The 16875-nt window shown below is 30.5% G+C and overlaps 1 protein-coding gene across 2 annotated transcripts in view; it reads left to right on the forward strand.

Annotated features, from left to right (window-relative positions):
- Window positions 1-16875, forward strand: part of LOC126852228 (serine-rich adhesin for platelets-like) — a 77605-nt gene that overhangs the window by 54431 nt on the left and 6299 nt on the right. Inside the window, exons 3-6 of one of the 2 annotated variants that reach the window (XM_050596787.1) lie at window positions 12160-12221; window positions 12352-12475; window positions 13351-13519; window positions 15454-16156. In XM_050596787.1, the coding sequence (XP_050452744.1) occupies window positions 12160-12221; window positions 12352-12475; window positions 13351-13519; window positions 15454-16156 (1058 nt within the window). The remainder of the gene's footprint in view (window positions 1-12159; window positions 12222-12351; window positions 12476-13350; window positions 13520-15453; window positions 16157-16875) is intronic. The other variant, XM_050596788.1, reaches the window with a different exon arrangement.

The following is a 16875-nucleotide window of genomic DNA, read 5'->3' on the forward strand; positions in this document are numbered from 1 at the left end:
TATTGCACGTACAAGTTGTTTCTTTATGAAAAATTATGGAATAAAGACGAAAAAATAGCTCCATACATATATTGATATGCAAATAAAGCTTATGAAGAAAATTTACATAAAAAAAATTATATATATATATATATATATATATATATATATATATATATATATATATCAAGAAAATAATTTTAATTTTATATTGACATTTTTTAAAATACGTATTTAAAAAATTTAAGAGTTTTTTAGGTCACTGAATACGAATCCAATGTAAAAATTGTCCAATTTAAAATGATGGACTCAATATGGCGGACTCAATATTATAAAAATTGAAATTTTGACATCCGCCATATTGAGTTTATCATTTTGAATTTGATAATTTTGATATTGGATTTGTATTCAACGACCTAAAAAACTCATAAGTTTAAGTAAACAATGAGTTTAAATAAACATGAATTAAATATGTTTGTAAAAATCTTTTATATATCATTTAGAATAATTTTTATAATTTAATTTTTTGTCATGCGTCATAATCTTTTAAAGTTAATCGACTTTTATTATGAATTTTATTTCGAGAAGAAAGAAATGGTCTATTTCCTACTTGCTTGAGAATTGATCGCATCCTGTTTCTAATGCTATTTCAGAAGATGACAGGTAGAAAGTAAACTGAACCGCGACCTTCTTATCCCTTTACTATCACGTCTTGGTTTTGTAACGATTCACTTCGTAGACACTCTGTTCACCTTCACTTTCATTTTCATCTCAATCTTGTTTTACTCTTTTCCATTTCAACTCACTGATGAATGATTCGTAATTTTTCCATACAACATTTTTAGAATTAGATAAGTCATTAAAAAAATCGATCTGGCCTATTGTGTCCACGTGCATCCTAATTTTTTAAATATGCTATGCATTTTTTTTAATTACATATATTTATATATACATATGTGTACACTTTTTACAAATTATTCTAATATTTTTATTTAATATTTATTTAATATTTAATATTTATTTAATATTTATTATTTATTTAATATTTAATATTTATTTAATATTTAATATTTATTTAATATTTATATTTTTTTTAATATTTAATATTTATTTAAAATTTAATATTTATTTAATATTTAATATTTATTTGATATTTAATATTTAATTAATATTTAATATTTATTTAATATTTATTTATTTATTTAATATTTATTTTACTTCCGAGTTGTTATTAATTAAAAGGAATTTTATAAAATCTTTTATTTGTTTGAAACAAATAATTTCCATAGTGATGCAAATATTAATCTGCAAATAAAAAGCAACTAGTGAGCAACTCACGCGGAAATGGAGTAATCTTCGACAGCCTTCATTAACATCTTAATTGGATAAACGATTTCGTCTAGGACGCCTTCGCGGTGATTTCCAATTTCAACAGCTTCCGGGTATGAGAGAGCTTTCCTCTGTGCATTCAACATTGTTACAAATTTTAACATTGCAATATTATAGTCTTCTTCATTTTCAGAGCATCTTTGTATCAAGACCATTTTATATCAGAATTATAATTTTGTTGGAATAATGAACATATTGTTGTGAAAAATATAAATTAAAATTTTTTTTAAGATATTTATAACAAAATATTTGTTAAATATTTTATATAGATGCTGTTCACGAAGCAATCGCAGAAAATGTGATGTAAAGAAATAAATCATTTATACATCTGACATCTAAATACATTTTTCACAAACATATATATATATATATATATATATATATATATATATATATATATATATGTTTGTAAATTATGCATTATTCTTATCTTTAACTTTTTAATTAATTTTAGATTAGATTCGAAATATAGATCGTATTCTTTTTTTTTTAATTCTGAAACATTTCAAAATTGCACTGTTGCAAAATTTGATTTACATTTAACACAGTATACCGCATGTCTCAAACGATGCACACAAATTTTTGTGTTAATTTAACATAATATGAATATGTTAAATAATACTAACACTATGTTAATATTTCAATACTAAATAAATGCGAATTTTATAATAACTTGAAATAAATTTTGTGTAAAATCCAAATATTTTCAATGATTGTAACAAAATTTTTTTCCGTAAATTTTAACAAATAAACCACTATACTATATAATCTATCACTAATAATACGGAACATATGTATTGTGTAAAATTAAAAATATGTGCACATTGTGTTACTTTTAAACTTTTTTTTAGTTGCTTTAATAATTTAATATTTGAGTTCAATTAACACAACAGCAATATGTTAAGTTAACACGTAAATGTGTTAAATATTTAAAACACAAATTTTCTTATTATGTATGCTTCTCGTGCGCGGATCTTTTCGTAAGAAGTAGACCATCCACGATACTCAAGCTACTCCAGCATATAATTATTCAATCATCATCCGCGTTGCGATCGGTGCATTTCCCGGATCAGTTTCTTTTTTAGTTCTCTCTCGCGTGATGAATGCTCATCACGCGGATCATTGATGGAATCAACGTAATGTTGCGATGTGTACAGGCAGCAGAAGAGTAAAAATAAAATTATCCATTAATAATGCAACTTGTTAATAAAAAATATATAGTGTAGAAAATGACGAAATGATTAGATTCTGCTAATTGTGTATATGTCACGTAATTTCCATTCAGTAATATTCTGATCGAAATCGGCAATATAATATTTTATTAAAAAATAAATTTTATTAATCACCGCTTTTTTCTGCAAATATTCTTGAAATTTTGATATTAAATCTCTTAATCACAAAATTTCTACGCTGAAAAAAATATAATAAATTAAAAAAAATTGATTTTATTTAAAAAATATTTATATTTATTTAAATATTTGTAAAGGAATTAGTTATTTTAATCAAGCAGCAAATATATTTAAATTAATAAAATATAAAAAAAAGCAAAGTATGCTTTTATTTGCAATTAAAATTTTTTTTTATCTTCAATATACTAAATTATTTCCTTTAAAAAAACATTTTTTAATTTTTTGCTGCTTATTTCAAAAACATAGACTTTTTTATTTTAATAAATAATTTTTTATTTTTAAACAAATATATATATATATATTTTTTTTATATTAAAATTTTAAATGTATTTAAAAAAATTATAATTTTTATTACGTGTAAGTAATAATTTATTTAATATAACAAAATATTTTTGGAAACAAAGTATATATTTATTTAAGTAAAAAGAATCAGAATAAACAAAATATATTTATTTAGTTAAAAAAAAATTTATTTTTATTATAAATGAGATCAAATTCCAATATAAACTTTGTTTCGACAAATTTTACATTCGGCATTTTAATTAACAAAATTTAAAATCCGGAAAGATCGATAATCGACCTGTACCGTGTTGTATGTACACGATAAAACAGCTGATTTTGTGCGTCGATACACATCGTAAATTACTAAGGTGGCACGCTGGTAATATCGCGGACGTATCGACGTAAAGACGATCTCGCGGAAGGTGAAAGGTGCTCTTCTTACGCGATTCCGCAATACATCGATGTGCCCTTTCGGGCCGCAATAAAATCGCAGGGGGTCATATCACGGCGCTTCCTCGTCCGTGTCATCCTCAAGGTGGCCAGAGATCGTGTAAAAGCACCTTTTATGCCGCGACTAGAGTGAATGAGTATATGTAAACGTAGAAATAAACGGATAAAGATCGAGGTAAGAGCATTGTGATGTAACGTTATTAAATTTTAATGGCGAGGAGAGTAATCGACGATATATTATTATTATATCGACATGCTTGAAAAAAAAAAATAAATAAAGAGAAATATGTATATATTTTAAACATTAAAATCCTGTCTTAGGCTTTTAAGTTAATTGCAGATATAAATCAAGCTGTTTAAGTACACGAAGCTGAATAAATTAAATGGCGTAATAGTTTTGAGCTTAATAGATGTAGGTGCAACCGAGGATAATCGCCGCGTGTTCGCCTTTAAGTCAGTCTACAACCGAGTACTAATTAATGAAGCGCAACATCAGCTTATGCGCGAGTGTCTTAATCGTTCTCATATAATAACGAGTATTACGGAAATATTGCCGTAAATAAAAACGGGATGACAGGATAGCGAGATGTTCGGATAATTGGAACGCGGCGCGCGTTTGGTATGTAATAATTTGATTTTTTCTCATTCGCGATCACAGTAATCAGCGTAAAGAATAGTTTCCGCGTGCGTGAAAAGTACAATATACGGTTTGGTCGAGAGATCTCGCGACAAGGAAAACTGCGGCTTCTGCGAAATGAGCCGCCGGAGGGAGATTGAGCAACGCTCTTGCACGATGGAGTAATCTGCCGTTGGAGTTGACGCTACTGTAACGGTAATTGCATTAATATCACGGTAATTGCAAGAACAGTCGGGTTGCGATAATCGGTACTTTGAACGTTCGAGAAAGGGAGAAGGATCGCGGACGCATCGCGTATCCTCGAAGCTTCGGTTGTCAATTACAAAATTGAACGAGACATGAATGCGAGTTGAAATATCATTATGTAAAATGCTGAGTAAAATCATTATGTAAAATCCTCCGATCATCCGTTGTGTGAATGAGAGAAATTTGATAAAAATTATTTTTTGTCACCATACAGAAAATTTTGTGTGTTTTCTCGTTAATGTGTTTCTTCTTTCAAAAATATGCCGGTTAAAATTTTTGTATTAAATATTTAATATAAATTTTAGCACGTATTTAATACATATTTAACACACATTTAACACATTTAACACATATTGAATACATTTAATACATATTTAACACATATTTAAAATTTAACACGTATTTAATACAAAATTTAGTACATATTTAACACATATTTAACACATTTAACACACATTGAACACACATTTAACACACATATTTAACACATTTAACAAACATTTAACATATGTTGAATACATATTTAACACATTTAATACATATTTAACACATATTTAAAATTTAACACATTTAATACATATTTAACACATATTTAAAATTTAACTTAAAATTTAATACATATTTAAAATTTAACACGTATTTAACACAAAATTTAATACATATTTAACACATATTTAAAATTTAACACGTATGTAACACAAAATTTAATACATATTTAACACATATTTAACACACATATTTAACACATTTAACACATATTTAACATATATTTAACACATTTAATACATATTTAATACATTTAACACATATTTAACATATATTTAACACATTTAATACATATTTAATACATTTAACACATATTTAACATATATTTAACACATATTTAACACATTCATGTGTTAATTTAACGTCTTGCTGTTGTATTAATTGGACTTAAATGTTAAATTATTAAAGCGTGAAAAACATAACGTACACATATTTTTAAAACAAAAATAGATACGTTCCGTATTATTAATAACAGAATTTATCTGTTAAAATTTGCAGAAAAAAAATGTTGATTTTATCTTATAATAGAAATAAAAGTGACTACCGCCAGTAACGTTTTATCTAACAGTAAGTTAATTTTATTATTAAAAATATGTTGATTTTATACAAAATTTATTATTTTAAATTATTATGAAGTTTACATTTATTTGATGTTAAAATATTAATATAATAATAATGTCACAATTTTCAACATATTTACATTATGTTAAATCAACACAAAATTTGTGTGGTCCGTTCGGGACATGCGATTTCAGCCAAATTTTCCAACTTATATACCAAGTCAATGATTACTTAATATTTAGCGACGATGCTGAGGACGACGCATCCGCGATTCATTCCCATGAAGGCGCAATTAATAATTCGCGGAAAGAAAGGAAAAACGTGAGCAGGAGAAGGAATTAATTACCGCGCGCCGGGGCTGAGAGGGTTGCGGAAGCTCGCGAGCGAAATGAATCCCGCGGATCGACTTGCCGATTGATTAACCATTAATTAGCCGCGAATGAGAGCGTATAAATCTGCATTTATTCGCTCATAGAGTCGGCGATTATTGTCGGCGCGTCGACGCCAACAGAAAGAAGCGTATATGGCCAGGCCGCTCTTCGCTCGCGGAATTAATCTTTCTCAATAACTCGAACGGTCCATTTCTCGAACACGCTTACTTTCGAGCCCTCACAGCGCCGATTCGCGGTGGTCGATATTAATTAGGCTGTTCGCGAAGGTGAACCTATGACCTTATGCTTTGTCTAACGCGATCTCCACGTGCGCGCTGCAACAATATTAAATCGATCGTCTCTCTCTAATTAATCTAAGAAATTGATCTCACCATGTGATCTCGTATACATGCGATATGAATATTTTTTTTATTTACCCTTAAAGAAAAATCAATTATTTTGCGCTCGTTGTTTCAGATAAAACATCTGATTGATTGATGTAGCGAAAAGCAATAATAATTTCATTATATTTTCTTCATATATTTACATATATTTATTCATAACAAAATGCCTAAACTTTTTTTTGTAATATTAAAACAATATTTTATTATATTTATTTATATTATATTCAATGTATATATATATATATATATATATATATATATATATATATTATATTTATTTATATATATTATATATATTATATATATTATATTATTATATATATTATTATATATATATTTATATATATATATTTATTTATTTATTAATACATTCACATATTTATTTATAATAAAATGCCTAAATTCTTTGTAATATTAAACAATATTTTATAATATTCATTCATATATTCAAATATATATATATATATATATATATATATATATATATATATACATATATTAATATATATATTTGAATATATGAATGAATATTATAAAATATTGTTTTAATATTACAAAAAAATATTACATATATACATTTATTCATTTATTAATATATTCATTCATAATAAAATGATTAAATTTTTTTGTAATATTAAAAGATATTAAACTTTATTAATATATAAGAGAGAAATAAATTCTTTTTTCTCTCTCTCTCTCTCTCTTGCCCTTTCTCCTTTCTCTCTCTCACATACATTTTTTTTAATATTCTTTACTATTTTGACAATGTTTATTTTCAAACACTCAAATGCGATCGTTATGTTATTTAATTATTTAATTAACAAATTACGAATGACAGAATAAAATGTCGCAAAGATCGATGTAACATGTCACCCCGTGTTAAGACAAGGTACATCGTGCGGGAAGAACATCCGCTCATTCTCGCGTCGTCTGATGGACTTATGATCCACTCATCAGGATCACTTGGCGCGTAGCTAGACGATACGGAGATAATTTATTGACGAAATCGCGGAGATTGTCAGAGGAGTGCGCGCGCGAAGACGAGTAACGAGCCGGCCAAGATCTCTGGCGGAGATCTAAATGTCACGGGATTCACACAGGTATTACGCGCTAAGGGGTTATATCACTGGCGAACGCGCTTCTTCTTCTTCGGGAATTACGCCTCTACGCAGTGTGTGCCCGTCTATGCATATACCTTATGCGGTGAGAAAAAAAAAAAAGTAAGCAGGCCCGCTCATATACATGCATATCTGTAGACTTTTAACATCTACCGCACGGCGCGGTTACACGATGACAAATATATATTACAACGAAATCCGCTGCTCTTCAGCATGTATGCCATTAAGCGAAAATAAGGATAAACGAAAGCTGGAATGATTATTATTACCGCCGCGATGTAACGTGCCACGTGGCTTCCATCGTGTGTGTTTACATCGCATCGCAGCATCCGTGCAGGCACGGTAAGCCACGGCATCGAGGAAATTGCTCACGATGATGATTAATGATCATGTCGATCGTAACGATGGAATAAATGCGTCTCTTTGTGTATGTATTTGCCCTTTGTGAAAAATAAACAATTCAAAAAAATGTACGTGTGCAATTATACTATATGAGTTTCATATTGATTGATATAATACGACATCGCGATATATTGCACGCATAAATCATAACAAATCGCTTCTATGCCTTTCCAAATTGAATGTCTTCACAAAATTTATGAAAATTTTTATATTTTATTGCAAATATTTATAATTTACAAATTATTAATTTAATTTAAGTATGAAATAGAAAATTTATTATAATTTCAAAAATAAAAAACAATTTTAATTTAGATTATTTTCAATCTGAGAAGAATTATATATATATATATATATATATATATATATATATATATATATATATTATTCTTCTCAGATTGAAAATAATCTAAATTAAAAATAGAAAAATTTTTTTTATTTTTAAAATTATAATAAATTTTTATTTCATACTTAAATTAATAATTTGTAATATTAATATATAATACATACAATACATTTATCGGCAAAAATTTCTTGACACATCGAGTTAATATTCTTTCACATATCTTTTATTGCAATCATTTTTAATTTATATATATATATATATATATATATATATATATATATATCTTAAATTAATGTAACAATAAATAAAAAATTATCTTTTTTTTTAAATTATGAATTTCCTTTTTCATACTTAAATTAAATTATTAATTTACAATATTCGTATATGACGCATACATTTGTGAGCAAAAATTCCTTGACACCAAATTCAGAGTATCGGTAAGAGATAATGAATACACGGTTATAATGACTGGAATGGCATTCAAATTTTTCGGATGTCAAGTGGCGCAAAATGAAACGAGAAAAAATCGCGATCTTTCGCGCAGCAAGCATGGAATATACATCGAGTCGATCAATGAAAGCAAAAGTCCATGGACGACTGACCAGATTAGAGCAGAGATGTCGGAGAGGAGTTTCAAGGAACCTCGTCACAGTCGGCCGAGCGCGGTATGCCCCAGGAATTATTTATGAAATTTCGGTTTCTAGCATGGAATCCTGACGTCTATGTATGCGTGTGCGACACAGCGCTTTCCACTTCTTCCTCCTTTCCCTTTTTAGCTTCTTATAGACGAGACGTGTTTGATCGATCTATATAACCCTTTCAATCTCAGCATCCGCAAATCCGCAGACGTATTTTACCTTGTCTGTAATACATGCTCACATGTAGCGTTAGTCGGATCATTTAAAAAAATCTACACTATAAATAAAATTTTTATAAATCAAATAAACATATTTTCTTATAAACACATTTTGTTAATTTTAATTTTTTTTTGTTTAAATAAATATACACTTTGCTTCCAAAAATTGTTTATATTAAAGAAATTTTTATTTGCATGTAATAAAAATTGATTTTAAAATACATTATTTAAAATTATAATATAAAAAATATTTATTTGAAGATAAAAAATTATTTATTAAAATAAAGAAAATCCGTGTTTTTGACGTAAGCAACCAAAAATTAAAAAATGTTTTTTATAAGTAATTTAGTATAATAAAGATAAAAAACAATTTTATTTCCGAATAAATGTTTTATTTTTATTTTGTTTCTTACTAATTTAAATATGTTTGCTGATTGTGATTAAAATAACTAATCTCTTTACTTAAATAAATTTCTTTTAAATCAAGAAAAAAGTTTTTCGATTTAGTACATTTTTTTTAGCCTACAAATTGACAATTCAAGCATATAAAATAATAAGCGGCACAAGAATTTACAGCAAGGAAGGAATTTCTATTTATTTCCATTTAAAAAAAAAATTATTCTCCGTGATATATCACAACAGAATATATCAATCATTGAAAAATATCGCAAGAATCATATGCTTAGGTTTAATGAAATTATCAAACGTCTTTATTGCCATACTTCCGATTCAGACGACATCGACGAGGATAAATATTCTTTCACCTCGAGAAAGCTATGCAGCATTATTAACGACGTTGGCCGCGGTGAAATTGATGGAAACTAACGTCGCATGACGTCGCGGTCAGATATCGTCGAACGAAAGGTCAGCGTGTGTAAAAAATAATTGACGAAGCATCCGACGAGAGAGTACCTTAACTACCGTGCCGTTGTTTTTGTTTCACGTCGGCTTACGTATATATAGAATATATAAAATTTTTTTTTCTTTGTTTCCTTTCGCCTTTTTATCGAAATTCTTACATCATCGAATGTATCGAGATCGAGCGATTTTACAATCTCGCGCTGTCAGAGCATGCGGAATATATTTTACACGCGCCATTCGGTGAAAGGTCTGTTCGTCTTTGCACACATAGAAATTAAAAGTCGCACGTAAGTCCCGATACATTTTATACAAAAAAAAAAGTATACAAAAAAGATTTGTGTGCTGCAGGATAGTCGAATTATGGAATGAACGAAGCTAAATGTTCAGTCGGAAATAATTGGGAGATTATGTCGTACCATTTATAAAAAAAGCCTGCATTTAAAAGGACAATACATAATTATTTACTATCTGATATTTCATTTTTATAGATATTTAATATTTATTGCCGGAGAATAAAGCTTATTCTCTCTCTGAAATATCAATATACATATATGTATAAAGGTTTTATATTTATAAATGTGTTTAATGTATTATATTTTTATATAGTTATTAAGAATGCATTAGCTCTACAAATCAATTGTACAATCGCGTTATATAAACGAAATTATAATATTATTGATGAAAAATGCGGATTGTAATTTGAATAACCAAAGAATTATTAGCGAGCTGTAATTGAATACGGGACAGAGTCAGCATGACGAATATAATTTAATCTGACGGTAACAATTAACACCTGACTGTGGCGCGTGTTAGATAATCGAGGTGAAAGTTGCCTATTCTAGTATCTTATTACTTTTTGATTACATTTTGTCTTGCCTACTTTTTTCGCCAAGCTTCTTCAATATTCAGTAAAAACGAAGGCTGACATTTTATTGCGAATAATGCAAAATATATGTTGTTTACTTTTAAATGCAAATGTTGTTACATTTCAAAATTTAACTCAATTCCAAGCCCATCTTAGTTCACATTCGTTTAACAAACCTAACCTAACTTTGTCTCATTAATCTTTGTCTCGCTTAATGTAATTTTTTTCTTTACTCTAATAGCGTTTACGTAACGTTACATTTACGCGGAATTACGTATATATTTATATATATAACGATAGTCGATCGAAATTACAAACTCGAACTTCTGGAGCATTAACCTGTCGTCGATGCGTGACGATAGTTGTGCATAATTATAGCTACTAGTGCACCAGGAGGACCGTTCACAGGGGACCCTGGACCTACGATTGCACAACTGCATAAATTACTGTCATTAATTACGGCTGCGTCGAATGGGACATGCAGTGGAGAGCAGGATTTAATCTTTTGGAAAAATAATTTTTTTTTTTTATTATTCTTTACATCAATATGTAATAACACGTATTATATATGGTTGGATTTAAATGTCTATACAAATATAGCACGATAGAACATACTTTAAGCTCTGAAGGAAATTATAAATATAATACTAACAATAAAAATAGTTGTCATTTTTCGAAATGTTTAGGTCAACAAGAGTTATGGATTAGAAGAATTTGTGTTCAATTTCATTTCTTATTCAATCTATTAATTAAGAAATAAAAGTAAAATATTTGAAGGAATTCTAAATATTCTATACTAAATTTTTTTTAAATCAAATAAATACATTTTGTTGATCATGATTTTTTTATTTAAATAAATATATATTTTATTTTTGAAAATGTTTTATTACATTAAAATAATTAGTTGTATGTAATAAAAATTATAATTTATTTGTAATACATTATTCAAAATTTTAATATAAAAAATATTTATATTTGAAGGTTAGGTTAGGTTAGGTAAAAACTTATTTATTAAAATAAAAAAAAATCTGTATTTTTGAAACAAGCAATCAAAAATTGGTTAAGTTATGTGAAAATTTATTTATTAAAATAAAGAAAACCTGTGTTTCAGAAACAAGCAACTAAAAAATTAAAAAATGGTTTTCAAAAAAAAAAAAATTAATATAATAAAGAAAAACAATTTCTTTTTTACTTTTTTCTAAAAAAAATTTTTTAATTTGCAAATAAAAATATACTTTGCTTTTATTTTATATTTTACTAATTCAAATGAATTTTCTGCTTGATTAAAATAACCAATGCAATAAATAATTTTTTTTAATAAATTTTTTTTGTATATAATACATTATTTTAGTGTTATCTTTTGGATTTTTTTAAGTATATAATAACAAATAGTATTGCAAAATTTTGTTCTCTGACATCTCTTTTTTCTTTGTTTTTCAGTTTTCGTGTCGATCCTCAATCTTCATCATGGCCATTTGTTATGCAGCGCGGGGGAACCTGGCGTAAACGTTTATAAAACTAATCTAATCTTGAAATTATAAAGTCATATTTACTTAAATCATTTTCTTAACTCGTCGCAACGAATAGCTGAATTTTCTCTTCCTTAATTCGCCGAATTTTTGACTTTTCAAGTATCTGGACTTCGACAACCTGCCGGAGACGAACTTCTCGTGTCAAGGAAAAGTGATTGGTGGATACTACGCGGATGTCGAGGCGGGCTGTCAAATGTTTCACGTGTGCACCATCGGCCAAAAAGGTAACTTTGCATTATAAAAACGAAATCCTCAATACATGTACAAATGTCAAAGTCTACGAAATAAAAATCACGACGAAAAAAAAAAAAGATATTCCTTTCAAATCATACAATTCTGCGTTCGCGGCTTTTCTCCAACAAAAGTTAATTTAAAAACGAAAATTAATTTCAATTAACTAGTTTAAATTCTCGAGATTGCGGATTCGCTGAGATAGGGAGAACGAGTCTCCTCGTGACGTGTCAAAGCCTCGGCTTAGGTCAGTAAACGTTCCTCGACGACCATGACATTCTCGCTGTAAAGCGATCTCCTGATTAATTACAAAACTTCGACGGGACCTTCGGCCGGACTTTTCGATACGATCTATTTATCATCGATACGCGCGTCAACCTTAAATAGGTTCGCGGCCGCTATTAATTATCGCTTCTAATTTACCGGATCTGAGTCCGTGACAAGTCCGGGTCGACTGTCAGCCGGAGATGCAAAAGGTGCCGACTCCAATCATTCGTCGTGATACGTGAACGCTTGACATATAAAACGATTTGCATAATTACCTGTATAAGACGGATTTTATGGACTGGATCGCGAGGTGAACGTGACGTGTGTAATTTTGTCTGGAAGTTCGGAGATCAAATATCTTTGGAATGGACGCGCAGAACAAAAATATCATATTGTATTCTCATTATCAGTAGAGATTCAAATGAAAAAAAAAAAAATCGCGCTCGAAAGTACGGTATCTGGATTTTAATTTATGATTAAGGAACAAAAATTATAAAATTGTAAAATTAAAATGTAGTGTTTTGGCGAAATTTTACCGATAAACGCACTTCAGAGAATCCAGAGCATCCCCAAATAATAATACCCTCTTCTTCACCGTGAGATCTGGTTTCAGACGAGATCATGGATATAAAGTTTCTCTGTCTGAATGGGACCGTCTTCGACCAGGAAACCAGAGTCTGCGAGAGGGTCGACGAGGTGGATTGCAGTAAAAGCGAGAGATTCTATAATCTGAATCTGGAGCTCTACGGCAATAATGCCGTGACACTCAGGTAAAAATTCAGGCTGCAACGTGCGCCGCCCTCTTTCCATTTTATAATAATTAATTTTTCCCATTTTTTAAATTAATTTCAACACAAAACGAATGTAATTTGAAAGAAATTTTGTGTAAAATCAACATATTTTTAATGATAAAATTAAAATTAAAATTAAAGAAAGAATTATTGACGATCTGTCAAGTCACTCTTATTTTTTTCTGTAAATTTTAACAAATAAATCCAGGCACTAATAATACGGGACATATGTATTGTGTAAATTATGAAAAAATATGTGCACATTGTGTTATTTATATATATATATTTTTTTTTAAGTTGTTTTAATAATTTAATTTTTGAGTTCCATTAACAACAATATCTTAAATTAACACATGGATATGTTAAATTAAATGTCTAACATAAAAATTTTAACTGTCAGACTTTTAACAAGAAAATAAAGTTTCCAAGTGTGAAAATAAATTGTCGGTGACACGGGGTTAATGACAATTCGCGAAAAATAATATCGGTGATTTGCTCCCCGAGCCGGTCGTTCTAATTTATTTTCCGATTTCGCAAGTTGCTGCGAGCATAAACTATTGATCGAATGAAATAAATTATTGCACACTCTGATTGCTTTGCCGGTCACATACAATGTATTCTAATACCATTGCAGTTTACTTCCAGAATGAAAAATATATCAAATACATATTTCATTTAATTTATTTTTAGTCTGTATAAAATATGTAGATGAATATAATTAAAACTATATAAATTTCTTGGATATAAATAAATAATAAAATTTTACTTCTATTGTTTCATTGTTTAAATAAAAATCTTGTATTTTTAAAAATTTAATTCGAAATATTATTATTAAAACATTAATAACGTAAGATATCAAGAAGAAATCCTTTATAAGAAAGGGGCAAAAGAGAGAAATCGATTTCGAATAAATTTAATCAATAAATTTCAAAATTGAATTCGCACGAGTGTTACCAAACATCCTGTACATATGTGACGTAATATCATCGTCGCATTTAAAAAAAAAATCTCGCCTGGATTTTGTTGCTACATTTTTCTCGCTTCGTTTCGTTTATGCAATATATCCGAAGCAACGCCTAGAGATACAATCGCATAATGTGTGGTGAAAAAAAAAACACGAGGCACGCTTTTAAAGTCCCCTTCAGTATTTCAAATCGCATATTTTCGATTCGTGCAATTCGCGTGTGCACTTTTTGAAGTGCTTATATACCTTAGACAAGTCGGACGTACGGTACAAAATTGCGGGCTATAAAAGGCATAGCTCGGCATCCATAAATATTTTACTGGCTTTCCTTCAGTCGCGGTCGGTATCTCAGGAATGTACCAGAGGCCTCTCTTCTCGCACCGAGATATATATATATATATATATATATATATATATATATATATATGTATATATATATATAATATATATATGCAGATAAAAATTGTAACGATTAACTGTCACGGCGACGAAATTTATACTCGCCGTTCGACTGCTTAATCATTGACGGACGTCTATTTTTAGTCAAAGTAAATCTCGTTTCTCACGCGGTTTGTTTTATCCCGTCTATTCACTCGTCTGCGACTTTATATGGTTAGTCGTTATTATCATCCGTCAGTGCCATCCGAGGATGAACGGTCGTTAGCTGGAAGCAGTTATCTCGTAATCGAATACGCACACGAGATTGTGCGACAGGCTCAGAGGAATGCGTCGAGATTTCTGCTCGCCGCGACATTCTGGCGCGTCAAGTGTTGCCGCTAACATTGACAATCTTCCTCGATAACGTACGACGAGAAAATAGATCAGGATTTATTCCGCGATTTTTAGAATGCTTGAAATCGCAGCTTGTAAATCGCATCCAGCTCAATACTTCGCGAAACAAAACGCGGTTTTTAAGCTTCTTATCCGCTGCCCTTTTATCTGCTCGCAGCCTTCACGAGAACAATGATAGCGACGAGGACGATCTTATAGATCGCCCAGCGGAGGGCGAGAATCATCAGGCACGAACAACCTCGGCGCGACCCAGCACCTCGACCACCCTCAGCCCCACGACTACGTCCCGTCCCAGCAAGTCGTCGTCCACCACTGTCGCGAGCGGTTCCTTCCAACATCCGGCTGGTTATCCACAGCACTATCAGCCGCAGCCGCCATTCCCGCAAGTGCACACGAGCCAGTCCAAGTCGTTGTACGATGATAAGAACGGTGGCTATCATCACCAGTACATCTTTCATAACGGCGGCGAGCGCGTCAGTAATCAGGCCACATCATATCAGCTGTTCAACAGTCAAGGCGTTGTCAGTTCGACGACACCGTCTCCGCAAATCCATCCGCAGATCAGATATAGCTCGACGGTGGGTCCGCCGCCACAGATCATTCAACACAACGAACCGTCGACCGTGACACCGCTGTATCACCCTACTTCCTCCGCCACAATACAGACTCTGCTTAATAGTAATGCCAACAGCCCGGCGGCCTTGATCAACCCCCTCTTTCACAATCACGGTATCGCGAGCACCACCGAACAGTTCGCCCTGCACAACAACAATCCACGTGAGACCGCCGACTATCGCGACGAGAATGATCGTGAAGATATAAGGCCACTGGAGGCGATACAACCAACTAATAAGGGAAAGGTAGAGCATGCGTTTTAATTCTCTTTTATTGTTCCAATTGACTTAAGAAAATTTTTCTTTTTTTGAAATTTGAGCTAAATATTTATAAAAGAGTATCCTCTCAAATAATATACAGGGTGTCCGATAATTCGCGGATCACCCTTTAAGGGAAGGTAGAGGTTGTTATTCTGAATAGAAAAGTCCTGTACCATTTTGTGATTTTCTCAATATTTAAGAAAATATTAATTTTAAAAGATCAGCCAACGAGTGCCGCGAAAGCTCGTGGCGCGAAAATGCCTCCACTGTCAATTGATACTCGGTCCGCGGCGAAGCAATGGGAGGAGCAGTTTGCGAGCATGCTTCGCTATGGAAACCAAAAGAAATACACACATAATGCGCGCTCCGTTTTATGTATGTGATCTTTTCATTATGTGTATATTTTTTTCGGTTACCATAGCGAAGCATGCTCGCAAACTGCTCCTCCCATTGCTTCGCCACGGACCGAGTATCAATTGACAATGGGAGGCATTTTCGCGCCACGAGCTTTTCGCGGCACTTCGTTGGCTGATCTTTTAAAATTAATATTTTCTTAAATATTGAGAAAATCACAAAATGGTACAGGACTTTTCTATTCAGAATAACACCCTCTACCTTCCCTTAAAGGGTGATCCGCGAATTATCGGACACCCTGTATAATAATCAAATAAGATGTTAAGAAGAGAGAATTTAGGACTTTAATA

Source organism: Cataglyphis hispanica, chromosome 10, assembly GCF_021464435.1.
Source record: "Cataglyphis hispanica isolate Lineage 1 chromosome 10, ULB_Chis1_1.0, whole genome shotgun sequence".
NCBI classification, from domain to species: domain Eukaryota; kingdom Metazoa; phylum Arthropoda; class Insecta; order Hymenoptera; family Formicidae; genus Cataglyphis; species Cataglyphis hispanica.